Raw genomic sequence first — 14596 nt, forward strand, 5'->3', positions numbered from 1 at the left:
ATTACCTGCACAGTGTGGACCACTGGGGGCCCAGGACCCAGTAAGGAGCTAAATCATTTGACAGTGTAGACACACTGTCATATAGTCTGTGGTTACTTTTAGGATTGTGTCGAACTTGTTAAATTGGAATCCAGTGCTGGGTTCAGGTGCTGTTGCTTCATCACTCTCCCCCTAAGCTGAGATACCTTCTCACTGTAATAGACCATTGTTTTTCTTCACATACACGAGATTGGTTAGAGTAACAAGTATATCAGTCATGATTTGCCATTTTTTTATTGTCTTCTAAATGCTCTAAGCAAAGAATATGAGTGCTATTAGTTACAAAAGCTACAGTATGAGGAAAAAATATTGAAAAGCATGAGGTATACAGGAGTGAGGGACTATTGAAAAGCTCTACAGAAAAAGAAAAATTCTTTGTGGATTTCCAAATGTTAACATAACTTGTTAAATTGGAATCCAGTGCTGGGTTCAGGGTTTTCCTTCCTTGTTAACAAAATAAGGAAGGAAAACGTACACTGTAAAGTTTATAGTCAATTGCTCGTGGCCTCTAATTTCTGTATTCATTTTCATTGAATATCATTTTTGTCTGTCCTTTCCCTTCTTGTTAATAGGGAAAGGAATATAAATTTACCATGGGAAGATAAGGAATGCATCCCATACACCACTTTAGCATAGGGAACCTGTTCTCATTGATAAAACCCAGAAGTTGAACACTGTGTTTTTAGATTGTGGTCAGGGAAATGGTTACTTTTTGTAGAATAAACTTTAGTTTTTCAGTAATAAACTCAAGCACGTATGCACTGTATTTCCAAATGGCTTTCTTAGTAGGTTTTGGTACAATAGCAAGATAAATTCTAGTATGACAAAGGCATCATTGCAGATGCTGACACATTGTTCCTCCAAGACTATGTACTGGGCGCTAGCCACTTGTAATAACCTTGCTAGAACATTCACATGAGAAAAATTTTTCCATCTTAGCATTCATACTGGGAAAACTGACTTTCTCTTGGAGACCATCAGGCCATCAGTGAAGGGGTTTTTGTTTGGGTTTGTTTTTTTTCCCTTTACAGGAGAAAAGGTGTGATATCCCTTTGGTGCTGAAACATGATAATCGAATATATATCCATGAATGTATCTATCATGTCCGTGTCAATACTGACAATGTATCAAAATCCCTTCCTCAGGAAGCCTTTGGCCCAGTATAAAGCAAGCTGCATTACTGGTCAGGATATTCTCAACTGCTTGTGCAAATTTCCTACTCGTTCATCTGGAATATGAGTGAAAAAAACCCGACATAGATTTATTGCCTTTGTGTTCATTTAGGCTTTAGGGTCATTTGCTTGTAGATGTGTAAATATATATCTATATATTCATTCTTTCTTTAGCCTTTTCCCCAAAGATAAAATGGGTTGAGATGTTTTTTAATTCAGCATTCATCACACACATAAAATGCGGCTGCTCCTCATGCATTGCTGCCTTCCTAGCAGAGAGAGTTTGATCCGGTTTGTATAAATGCAGAAATCAGAAAGATACTGTGAAACAAGACATGCTTTTTATTAAGGTTGCATTGATAAATAGTTGATAAAACATTAATAAATCATTAACAGAGCCTTTAATAAATGGTAAATCACTTGGTTATCTTTATTCCATCAAGGCAGTAGGTTGCTTAGCACCAGCTGTAACATCAAGTTTGTGATAACCTTAGAACATCTATTCATCATGTATTAATTTTTTCCGAATGCAACTTTAACATACTGTGTAACCAAAAATTTGAGAAAATTTAAAGCAACAGATTTAGCTAAGAGATTAAAGGATTGGGAGAGTTGGCAGAGGGAATACAATGGATAAGGTTGCTAGCAGCAGTGGCCTCAGATTGCATTTATTGCTAGCTATGTATGCAGGGCTGCTCCTCCTGCTCCTCTGGCTGTCCTTTAATGATGTGAGCAAGATGTCAGTCCTGAATCTGCCTTTGTGGACTCTAATGCCACAGAAGAAAAACACCGGGATTATTGCTTTCTCATTCTGCCTTTTTGTGGGTCTGCTGTCCGCAAGAGAGGCAGTCAGGGTAGCGTTTGGCCAACAGAGATCTATCAAACTACAGAAAAAGGGCTGGGAGGGGTCTTAGAAAGCTCATTATCTACTACACATCTCTGTCCCAATGCAGGAATCAATTCTGACTAAACCATTCCTGATGGATGTGTGCTAATCTGTTCCTAAGTGTGTTCTTCCAAAGATGGAGTTGGTGTAGCTCTCTGAGCAATTGGTTTCAGTCCTGCATGGTCCTTACCATTAGAGAGCTTTTTCTTATGTCTAACTGGAATCTTTGTGGCTACAGTTTAAGTTCATATCCACCATAAAACTGGAGAACAGATTATTTTCTCCTTTCTCAATGGCTCTTCTGTAGTTAAAGACTGTTCTCATGTCTCCCCTCAATTCTCCCAAGGGAAGTAGCGTGAGCCCTATATCTTGGGAGACTTTAAATTAGATCAGGCTAAGCAGTTTAGAGTGCGCTGTAGGAAGGGAAGGAAAGCTGCCTCAGTAGGAACATAGAGTACACAGGCTAGCTGCTTTTTTCCATAATGACCTCTTAGAGCCTGGCTCAGCACTTTTATCTGTATTTAAAAACTGCACACTTTCTTTTGAACAAGAAGGAAATGAGGAAAAATGAAATACAGAGAAAATAAATAAATCTTGAAGGTGGTTATTAATTTTAGGGACTGGTTTTGTAAAGCTATTTACCATCTGCCCCATATCCCCTGTACTCAGTTCTCTCACGCTGACCTTTTCCTTAGAAACTTGCAAGTTTAAATCCTGCCCCAGTCCTCTCCTTCCATTTAAATCATGATTTGGCCTTGTACCTCTGCAGCCCTTAAAAAGTTTTCTTGAAGTATTTGTATTTTGGGTGATTCATTAGATCACATCTGCATGTGTCCTTCTTAGTTACTTACCTGAGGGCTTTTATAGCTGAAAAAAGCAGACTTAGCTGAAGAGACGAGCGTGCCTAGCTCTAATAAATAAAGCACATGGAGTCAATTAAAACAATGTTTAAAGAATTTTCAAAAAGGAGGATGCTTGATGTTACTACATCAGAGGACCACAGTGACTTTTAAGCCAAAAAACTGTGCAGGTTTACTTTCTCATTTAATCTCCAGGTCTATAAAAAAATGCATGCTTCCATAGCAGTCATCTACCCACTCCAACAGTTAACATGATTTCAGAATTATTTTAAGTCCAAACCATGTGAAAATAAATCCTAACTCAATTTTGTGGGATTACTTTGTTTCCATTAAATTCCTCTTTAAAGCATTTCATATGCTCAGTTTTATTATTGTTACTTCCAGGAATTTCTAAATACTTCAAAATTTGGATTGATTAAAGTTTTTTAAGTTTTCCTGGAAAAAAAATAATAAATGAATGCAATTCCCTGCCTACTTTTGCAGGTTTTTACAAACCAAGATGTTTATATATACATCTTAATGGATGCCTACACAACACACAGAGGTTTTGTGTGGTTATTTATAGTAATAACATATTAGAAGGTAGATAGATCAGATTTCACAAGTTAAACAAAATAGAGTTTAACAAGTACTTAAAGATGAGGTACCTCCAAAAGAAATTGGGGCATAGCAAAGAGTGGTGAAGTCATGTGGATGATTAAACAAATTACATCTTTTCTTCTGATTCTCCGGAATAATGTTCATGTTCTTAAGGAACAGAGTGGGAGAGAGTTAGGCACACGGTCACATCTCTGCAGGATGTGAGGCTGGGGCTTTGACCCTTCACTGGAAACAGTGCAGTGCCATTTCTGCATGTCATTCTGTAGCTCAGGAGTGCTCTGTGTGAGTATAATGCCCAGCTCCGTGGTGGTTGGTGCATTGCTGCCCCTGCGTTTTGAAGTGACATTTTTCAGATGAGTAAACTCAAAATTTTCACTACAATCACTCTTTTTCTTTGGTCAGCAGTGCTGTGGCACCTATCTGTAGGTAGATGTAGGTGTGTTTCTTTAAGTAACTGTATACTTCCTCACCACTTCCACACACAGTGCTTGTTTACATGCTGAGCTTTAAATACTTGAGTTGTTTTGCATGTGTGATCGTATTTGGAGTTTTCTATACAATAATTTTTATTACAGTGATAATCGCAGTGAAACAATTCAATGTAGCTAGCTTGTACATTTGTAATAGACTTTGGTGCTCATAAGGGCACTCTGTAAACGCATGGATTGGGTAGTCCTGACCTCACTGAAGTTGACTTTTGCCTCTGACCTCAGTGGAGTCAATATTTCTTACTTTATAATTGAATTTCCTCAGATAACAGCAGACTTATTTTTCCTTTTCCTGCTGTTTTGTGTTCAGGTGTCCATGAACAGGGAGATGACTAGATTTGCTTACACTTCAGCCCACCAAGTTGGTACACAGTGGATGCTAGATGCATTTTGACAGTGAATGTTCTGAATTATTTGCTGGTATCACCTTCCCCTGAATCCTAGGCTTTCTGAATCCAGCCTTTTATGCATGGTCAGGAAGAGACTGAGGTCAAACCTATAATTGCAGTTCTAGAATAGGCTTCATTTCTGCCTTCAATCAGGCTGCCTGTCCCTCTTTTAATTATGTGATATGGTCTCTGTTTCATTGTTTTGTGATGACAAGATTTGCCACAAAGCAACCTCTATGGCATAGCATTTGGCAGAGGCATGTAGGATTTGGATTATATTATCTCACAGAAAAGTTAACTGGATGCTTAAATCTTTTTCTGCCTTCCTCTATGCAGAGCTCAATCAATCAAATGCAATATAACAGGGTACTTCTCATCATTGCACTGAGCTGCTGCAGCCTCACCCAGCAGGAGGGATGAGCTCTTCATGAGCTGCCTCTTCCTCCTCATTGCCACTGTTTGGGCTTTGTGCAAAAAAACAATGAAATCATTTTGCGATGAAAACAAGCCCTGACCTCCACAGGCAGAAACCCAAAGGCTCTTTCAGGAGTGCAGAGACATCTGCACCTTCCCCTGTCCCTCGGTCATCTGCACAAGGAACTGGCAAAACTTGGCCCCAGGCTACATTGTCGTAGCTGTGTAGCCTTTTGGGTCAGGGCAATCCCAAACACAAACACAGGCTGGGTGGAGAAAGAATTGATAGCAGCCCTGAGGAGAGAGGGTTTTGGTCAATGAGAAGTTCAACATGACCGATCAGTGTGCGCTTGCAGCCTGGAAAGTGCACATTGGGCTTTCCAAAAGCAAATCCTGGGTTGCATCAAAAGGAGTGTGACCAGCAGGTCAAAGGAGGGAATTCTCCCCATCTACTCCACTCTTGTGAGACCCCTCCTGCAGTCCTGCATCCAGCTCTGGGACCCCCAACACAAGAAGGACATAGACCTGTTGGAGGCTCCTCCAGAGGAGGCCACGAAGATGCTTCAAGTGCTGGAGCACCTCTCCTATGGAGACAAGATGAGAGGGAGACGTTAGAGCAGCTTCCAGTCCCTAAAGGGGATGACAAGAAGTCTGGAGAGGGGCTTTTGACAAGGGCCTATAGTGATAGGATAGGGGGAATGGTTTTATACTGACAGAGGGGACATTTAGATTAAATATTAGGAAGAAGTCTTTCCTGTGAGGGTGGGGAGGTCCTGGCACAGGGTGCCCAGAGAAGCTGTGGCTGCCCCATCCCTGGCAGTGTTCAAGGCCAGGCTGGACACAGGGGCTCGGAGCAACCTGGTCTAGTGCCCATGGCAGGGGGTTAGAACTGGATGAGCTTTAAGGACCATTCCAACCCAAAACATTCTATGATTCGCTGCAACCGTGTCCATGGTGCGCTGTGCTGGTGGAAGCAGAGCAGCAGAGCCCAGTGGAGCTGAGCTGCTGGACCAGCCTCCAGCAGAACAAGGTGAGAACTCCTCTCCATAGTGGCCATTCCTGAACTCTGTCCCTTGCGGGGCTCACGAGACCTTGCTGCAGTAGCAGCGTTGCTAAGGGTGGAAATTTAATGGAATTCAATAAAATACCAGTGCCTAAGAGGAGCATGGGGGAAGTTTACATGTCTGTCTGTCCCACTAACTGAGGACCATGGTGCATGATTTTCCTTTCTCTCTCCTAACCTCATGTATGACACATAATTTGTGAGGGACAACTGGAGACCTGAAACTTGCTAGCTCTATCTTCAGTGAATTATACATTAGTATCCAGCTGTAGCCACCCAGGACATGTCTTTAGTCCATATGCACCCACCACACTGCCCTTTTGACAACAGTTACATTTTCATTAATTTATTCTATTATGTTATATTTTTATTTGTGGAGCATTTGCAGTGGTTGTCATGTTACTTACAGAAATTTGTGTGCTTGTAAGCTTTGCTGTAACTGGCCCTGGGCTTGACCAGTGAGAAATAGCAGCTGGGAAGTTTAGATTACTACAGTCAGGATTATGGCCATTGCACACAAAATATCCTAGGTCAGACCCTCCTTTGCTCTTTGTTTCCGTTGTCTCATGAAAGAATCTGTTCTGAGCTTTGTAGGCAAAGAAAAACAACCAAGAAAAAGATAAAACAGATTGCCAGAGACAAGTATTACTGCCTTTCTGACTATTTATTAAATTAAAAACAAAGATAAGAGAGAATGGACCAGCATCTACCATAAAACACACTCATTGGAAGGGCATTTACAAGCTCTGCCTAAAACAACACTTGCAGTTTCTTTATTTTACTGACTTTCCCCCAGAAAGGGAAAAGTTCATTTTACTGAACTTAAGCCCCAGTCTGCTCCCATCAAGCTCAGTGTAGCGGTGGTTCTAGGCCTCAGTATGAAAAAGCAGGGTGTGCACTGTCTCTTCTGCTTGTTTTCATAGCTGTGGGCACCCAGGAGGTTTCTTTGAAGGTCGTTGGAACATGAGTGTGCAAATGATGAATTAACACACTGTGCAGAAAATAGGTGTGTTGCTTAAGTGGTCTGGTAGGCAGGTCTTCACCAGAGACCTGGATTTCCTAGTCAAGTATGGGCTTTCGGTGGAACTCTCTTGCAAATCACCTTACCTCTCAGTCCGTCATTTTAAAATGGAGTCAATAGTGCTTTGATGCTGTGACATTGCAAACCACAGTGCCTATGGCCAGTGCTATGAGAAGATGCTTTGGAGCATAGGACACTTACCACTCTCTTCTACACCAGGCATTCATGCTGCAAGCACTCCAGCTTTTTCTTGACTTGCCTCTGATTTGTTTTGCCACTGTGCTCTATCGAATAAGGTTGCATTTTGCCACCATGCAATCCTATATAGAGTTGCATCCAGTGCGATGCAGGAGGAGGAGCCCCTTCCTGCTTGGCCTTTGCAGTTCAAACCCTATTCTGTACCTGTTGGCTTCATTCATGCAGCTTGACAGGCTGACCACAGAGGTGGAGCCAGCTGCCACCTGATGAAGACACAGATGGCTATAATTTTCAAGAATATTTCCTGTCTTCACTCTGTTCCCAGGAAATGCTGCCTGTTGGATAGTGAAGGTGGTCATCTGCCAGATATGGATGGGTGGTGATGCTTCCTTAAGCAATAGCATCTTCACACCCAGTGGAGAATACATGATAATTTTTTTCCTCTTTTTCTTCTTTATGTATTTGAATTGTTTTCAAAAACATGGTTTGTTTCTTCCCTAGGAGATGACCCATTCCTGGCCTCCTCCTCTTACTGCTATTCACACTCCTGGCAAGGCTGAGCAGACCAAGTTTTCTATCCCAAGCAAGGTACAAGTAGGTTAACCAGTGACCCAATTAACATTCTGTGCTGTGGAGTGTTCTTCACTGGCAAGTTTATTTTTGTAATTGGTTCAATTTTCAAAAATTTCTTAAGACTATTTTTAGTTGGAAATTCCCAATCAGATTGTTATTACTAGTAGGACAGCTTATTTTAAAGCTGGTGAGTTGCATTGGAGGCAAAGTGAACTTTATCCCTGTTGTTACAAGAGTCTTTCTACATTAAGTACAATATATTTTATTTGCTTGGTTTTTCCCATTATTATTTGTGCAATGCAGTGGCTGAAAGGTCATTTTTCCTACTTAGTCATTGATTGCATGATGAGGTTTAGGCTGTATGGTCAAATTACAGCAACTTAAAATGTTCCTGCATGTGAACAGTGCTGTGGCATCTGTGTGCACACTCCAAAGGTAAACCAAGTTGTGCAATGCACTTCGGAGTGTTGGCCTTGTTAAAAGCACACAGTCGGCACTTCCCATGTCAAAAGCACGTGCCTGGAGAGTACCTGCAGTTCACCTAACACGCAGTGAATCGTTTAGTTGTATGATTTGAGCATGCCTTTAGCCTAAATTGTTGCCTTCTAGCTATGATTCTGGTAGCACTGTTAGAATTCAAGCCCATACCCAGGGCAGTTACTGCCAGAGGTATCTTTTGCTGGGAACTGAAGAACCGCAAGTTGCTGATGTTTGGGAAAGGGGAGAACTTCCCCAGGGTGCGAAATCTACCCCAGTTTGACATGGAGCTACATCAAGTTTCTTTCTAAAGGCAGGACCTTGGAAAATAGCTTATAAAACTGGTACTACTTAACAGTATGGTTCAAACAATCATACCGTGTTTTAGAAGCTGGAATGTGATTTTCCTCTTGCTGATTTTATCTGTTTGGCAGATATTCCCCTGTCTGAAATGCAACCGCCATACTTAATTGAAAATCATATGAAATTACTAGTATCTGTGGCTCCTTAAAAAACACAGAACCAGTGCCCGGAATGTCTGGCTTTAGTGGAATGTGATTGTCACTGCTCTAGCACTGCCATTGTCACTGCAGTTAACTGCTGCAGCATTAAGCATCAGAAGTCATAATCATGCAGGAGTATAATCCTCATTGCAAACTGGGTTAAAGTCAGTCGAACCTATTTAGAGGAAAGTGGAATCTGAGCTGTGTGCATACAGTGAGCGGGGAGGGGTTTGCCCACTGGAAGCTGTTAGTTTTTTTAATTTATACCATTTATTAATTTAGTATTCTGGTTTTGATGGGCCCTACAGAAATTGGTCAAAGTCCTGCAGACTGTCACTATCCTCACTGGCAGCAGAATAAGCATAGGTTCAGCGAAGCTAAAATTTTGGTTTGCTTTTCTCTTTCTATTAAGTTTGCTTTGAACTTTTAAGACCCACATCAAAGTTAATTTCTGGGCACATTAAATGTTGATCCTAAAGTTCTTGACCATATCACTTCAATGCAAAATTTAAATTAGATTTCTTTTTTTGAGCTCACATTTCAGGAAACAGGCAAGCATATAAATGTTTCCAAGTTTGCTAGTTTTGCTTCAAAAAATACAACAGAAATGTCTCTTCAGAACATCACATTAAATCAATTATACCTAGCCAAATTATAGATCTTAGGCATAATGTAGCTAGATTGTGCAGCCGTATAAACCAGAAATGGGCACTATTAGACGTTCTCAATTATTATCTCAACTATTGAGAAAAATAGAAAAATATATTAAAAAGTGTGATATAAAGGTGGAACTTACCAGAACAATTTATCCCTTTGACATTCAAATTGAAAGTGCCATGTTTAGTCTTAGGGCGTGATTTACTTCACAAGGGACTGACTGACAGCATAGTATAATATTAGGAACTAATAATGCCCTAAGAGGAAGTGCAGTGAGGGCTTTAATGACTTTAGCGTCCTACAGAACTAACACTTCCAGCAAAGTAGTGCCTGGCTGTAAGACGAGGTTGTAAATAACACTTTAATTTCAAATGATCAAACTCTGCTTGGAAGGAAAGCTGATTACAATCACTGTGGACTATAAAGCCTAGAGAAAAAATAAGCCAGAAAACACCGTGACATTAAGGAAGCAGCTTAGTTGCTGTGAGCCAACAAGAATCTTGGAATTAGCATGCTCAGTGTTACAAGTCAGATTCTTTGCTGGTTTAAAGTTGTTGTACTTCCATTGATTTCATTGGATTTGGACCAATTTCCATCAAGTGAAGATCTGTTTCCTGCGTCTTTATCAAGTTCTGTGTCACAGTCCAAATAAAAGCAGTGACTATCAATCAAAGGTTACTGTATTTCCAAGTAGTGAGATCAGAAAAAGAAAGGTAGTGGTGCTGAATTAAATGCATAGATGCATTCATGCTGCAGTCTGAATTGTACATCATGGACGGCTCATACCCACATCCACGACCAAACCTGGAAAAAGCCTGGGACCACTGCAGGTATAAATCTGTGCAGTGTCTCCATGAAGGGGGTATGCAGATTTACAGCTGCTGCAGACAAGCCCTTGTCTGAACTGTAAAAGGATCCCTCAGTGCTGCTCTGTCTCCACAGTTAATGTTGTCACTGGTGCTGCCTTAACAATCACATGATCCCTTCCCTGTCCCATCTCCTTCCCTGTTTGTGTAATGCCATGCCCTTAATCTAGCAAGCCAAGATATATCTTACCTTCTTCATCTTATTTAATTAATGCTGACATTTTGTGTGTTCTTCTTTGTAGGACTCCCAACATCTGACCTCAGGATACAATGTACAAAGTAGGTCCTTATCATCTTAGTCCTAACAGTCAGGGTTGGGGTTTTTTTGGGTTTGTTTTTTTTTTTTTCTGCTTAACATCATTAAAACAAAGGCGAAAAAATTAATTTCTATGGTGCTAAAGCAGATCAGTTCCATTTTTTATTACATGTTATGCATTGTGGCATGTTGTGAAACCAAGTATAATTAGATGGGCTGACAGCTTTGGGTGCATTTTAATTCTACAGTAATCTTTTGACATTTGAAAATGTGTTTCCTTTGTTTGCAGAGTGGAGTGATCCAGCAGGGAAAGTTGCAACTAAGTCAGTGCCACAAAAGTCGTAAGTATTATTATTTCCAGCTTTAAATCTCATTTTAAATTTATCATAAAGAATGAGCTTATTTCTCCAAAGGTACCTAAAATCTAGCTCTGCTCATAATCTTGTCCTGGTGTTCAGGTGTTCTCAGTAGTCCTTAAAAATTAGCCATAAACCAGTTTGATGTTTTCAGTGCTTATTACTGTTTCTTCTTTTTAAGCATTAGCTAACAGAGGTATGTGAAAGATGAGTTTATTAAGCAGAAATAATGCTGATTTTAGTTGTAGAGCTTGCCAAAATTAAATCACTTTTATGCTTCTCTCATCAGATACTAAGCCTCTTACAATAGAAAATGCAACCCAATGAACAGATGATGCAGGAATTTTAACATTCATAGAGTGAGAGAGAGTGAAACACATCATACAGAATGATTCTGCTAGCTGGTGTTGAAAAGCTGGTCTTTCAGTTTCATACACTTTGAAACAGCTGAAAATCACAGATGATCTATAAATATGACAGTTGAAAATTGTGAGAGCTAATTCTCCATTGTGTTAAACCATTTTTCTTTGGTGCTAAGGCTGCAATAATGTAGCAGTGAGTTGAGACTGAACTGTTTTTTTCTTTCTACCCCAGGATCTCAAAGTAATTTACAAACAAGAATTAAATAATAACTTTGAAAAGCAGGTTGTCGGTTTTATGGTTATGAAAATGTGTGGGTCTGATTTCAGTTCAAATCTGCTTTTTTTTTTCAGTGTTCAAGCACTTTAAACTACTGAATGCAGAACTGCACTAGCTTAACTGACATTTGTATAAATACAGTATGTTCATTTAAAATTACTTCAAAATTATTCTAGTGATTCCCCTCAATTTACTAAAGATGCAATTTTAAGTAAATCCCTATAGGGGAAGTAAAATCAATGCAGAGATACCTACATAGGTTTTTAAAATGAATGTAAATATATTGATTCTTCGTACAAGTTTATGTATAGGAAAAGACTTGTTGGAGTTCAGCGATTTGTGTGACCATATAAGAAACGCAGGACTAGACTAGATCTAGGTGCCAAATCCATTAATGTACTCACCAGGTTCTGAAGGTCCAATTCTTTACTCATATACTGAAGTCATGGAAGTGCTCATTCAAATAAAGTTTGTTGAGTAAAGCTTTACAAAATTATGGTTAAACAAACAATTCAATTTTAAAGTGAAATGTTTTTTTCTTCAGATTGAGAATTGGCTGTGAATGCTAATGATAAGTAGATTAATTTGCATGAATAGTGTTTATTTGTGAAACTTAGTAACAAATTAGATTTTGCCCTTTGCTATTTGATTGCTAGTAGTGTCTTTTTTTTTTTTTTTTTTAAAGAATCTAGCCAGCTATACCCACTGTTACTGGTAACAGAATGGGTGCATTCATGTTTTAGAACATCTAAGCGATCCAAACCTAACATCAAGCATGTTCCATAGTATAAAAAAAGTAAAAAAAAAAATATTATTACATCTTAAAATTATTTTTCTCCTAAAGCAAGTGTATTTGGATTCCACTGTGAAAAATATTTTAGTGTGTATACCATAAAATACAATATTTCAATAGTTTGTAACCAACAGTAATAGACTTGTCAATCATGGTTTATAGTTATAAGCTGAATTTCAAAAGAACAGTGCTTCAGAGCTCAGTGGTATATAGTGCATTTAATGGGACCAAAGCTCTCTATAGGAAGCCTGATATAAAACCCGAAGACACTGAGTACATTTTATGAACCAGTTGCTCTCTGTTCTGCTGCTTGATCTAAAGTTCCAGTACTATCAATCAGATTTCTGCTGCAATGAACTGCCTTCTTATGGTAGGTGATAGATTTTACACATGAGAGATCAGAGCTGCAATAAAGCTGCTTTTATTTTTAGCTTCCAAATGAAGATCAGCTAACCCATTACTATCACTTTTTCTCTTTTACTGCAGAAAAATTGTTAAGGCAGCTTCTAAGAATTTCCATAGGGCTTTGGGAGGTTAGAAGGCAGTCCACTGTGAGACTTGGTATTACGAGGCCAATTTGTTTCTTTAGATCTGCGTGTGCAGTCACTGCCACTTTCACTGGGAATTACAGTACTTGAGGACATAATGAAATTAAAGCAGAGAGTGGGGCAGAAAGATGTAATGGTATCAAGTAGAGCTGGATAGTGCAATCCAAATAAACCCTGGTAGATTGACAGCTCCTGTCATTGTGTATTTTAATAACATAGTATTTATCAGATTGCAGTTGCATTAAGAAGGATTTAATCTTTCTAACATTGGTTGGTTTCAGGAATATTGGAGTATATGAGTGAAATTGCAGTCCATCTTATCCCCAGTAACATTTGTTGCTGCACTGTCAACCCCACAGCATGATCTTACGGACTTCAAAACTGTATTGCCTACCAATTCCTTATGTGTTTTGTCAATGGGATCTGTTGTCTGTATTTCAGTTTGATCAAATCTGACAGAATTTGGGTTTGTTCATCTGTATGCTTTGTTGGAGACCTTTTAACTTGGACATACTTCTATATATTCCCCAACTTTTATAAGTTTACATGCAATTAAGGTGAAACTTAAGTTATATTTTCCATTTACATTGGTCCTAGTGATAGTCTTACAGATGCCACTGGCTTTGTTAGAAATCCATAGAAATTGGCAGTAATGTGCTTGCATTACCATGTCACTGAGTTATACCATGACTAGTTGAGCAATGCATGGAGAAGAAGGATACTTTACCCTCCTGATGCTATATTCTGCTGCAAAATATAAGGATATATTCTGCTCCAGAATAAGAATATAGGCAGCTAAGCTGCCTGTATGTCATTACAGAATTCAAGTGTAGAAATATTGGCATCATGGAAGATCATGCAAAAGGGATGTATGGTCTTTGCAAGATAAGCTTTCAGGTGCGTGCTTTCAGGGGGCAGAATGGAGGCAATATACTGCAAGGTAGATTAATTGACCAGCATCTCGATGTTGTAGAGGGTTGCAAGATGCATGGCTTCTTGTCTAAGTAAAGCTTTCTGAAATACAGTTTTCATGCTTTTTATACTATTTCAGTGTCTTTTATTACATCCACATGCTGGAGAATCCAAATCCCCAGTGCTTTGCAGCAGGTAAAATAGTAGGTAGCGTAATTGGCATTGTGTCTAAATTCTGCACTTACGTTGCACATGTAACTAACCTCAGATCCTAATTTCTACTCAAAAATCTTGAAAATAAAATTTTGAACATTGACATGCGCACACTTGTGTATACAGTGGTGAATTTTTATAGCTGAAATCAGGTTATGTAAAACTAGAGCACTTGCCTTTTTTTAAATTTCAAATTCCCTGTATATCTCCACTGGCTATTACGTGGTCAGCTTTCAGCCAGTCTACTCTGATTAGTTTATTATGAAGCATAGCAAGCAGGAACAGATAAGGTGCAACTAATTGCACTGAGAAGGATTTTCTGTCAACTTCCATGAATTTGAGGGTTCGAACTGAGCTTGTGACTTAGGTTTCTGTTATATAATTACCATTGCAAGTATGTCATCCTCAAACATGCAGTCCTTTTGTTCTGTTTAGGTTGTTAGCGTTTGGCCTCTGTCCAGTTGGAAACTACCCAGAACCTTTTTAATCAAGCACATCCTGTATTTCGAAATCATACTGCAGTGTAGTCTTGAGTAGTTTCCATAAAAGCCTAGCTAAAAAGAAGAATGTAATCATAATGGTATTCTTCCCCTGTCATAAAATTACTTCCTATACTTACTGTATTAATATAGTATTAAAAGGCCCTTCTCATGGGCTCAGTGAACTACTAGAA

At 39.2% G+C, this 14596-nt stretch overlaps 1 protein-coding gene across 5 annotated transcripts in view; it reads left to right on the top strand.

The window, feature by feature from the left end:
• AFF2 (AF4/FMR2 family member 2) overlaps positions 1-14596 on the top strand; it is a 342188-nt gene that overhangs the window by 201481 nt on the left and 126111 nt on the right. For 4 of the 5 annotated variants that reach the window (XR_003993337.1, XM_030498544.1, XM_030498546.1 and 1 more), the window contains 3 exons: positions 7632-7718; positions 10449-10485; positions 10752-10803. Coding sequence is in view for 4 of the 5 variants with exons in the window: in XM_030498544.1 (XP_030354404.1) it covers positions 7632-7718; positions 10449-10485; positions 10752-10803 (176 nt within the window). In the remaining variant the exon portion in view is untranslated. The remainder of the gene's footprint in view (positions 1-7631; positions 7719-10448; positions 10486-10751; positions 10804-14596) is intronic. The other variant, XM_030498547.1, reaches the window with a different exon arrangement.

Source organism: Strigops habroptila, chromosome 9 (genome assembly GCF_004027225.2).
Source record: "Strigops habroptila isolate Jane chromosome 9, bStrHab1.2.pri, whole genome shotgun sequence".
Taxonomy (NCBI): Eukaryota; Metazoa; Chordata; class Aves; order Psittaciformes; family Psittacidae; genus Strigops; species Strigops habroptila.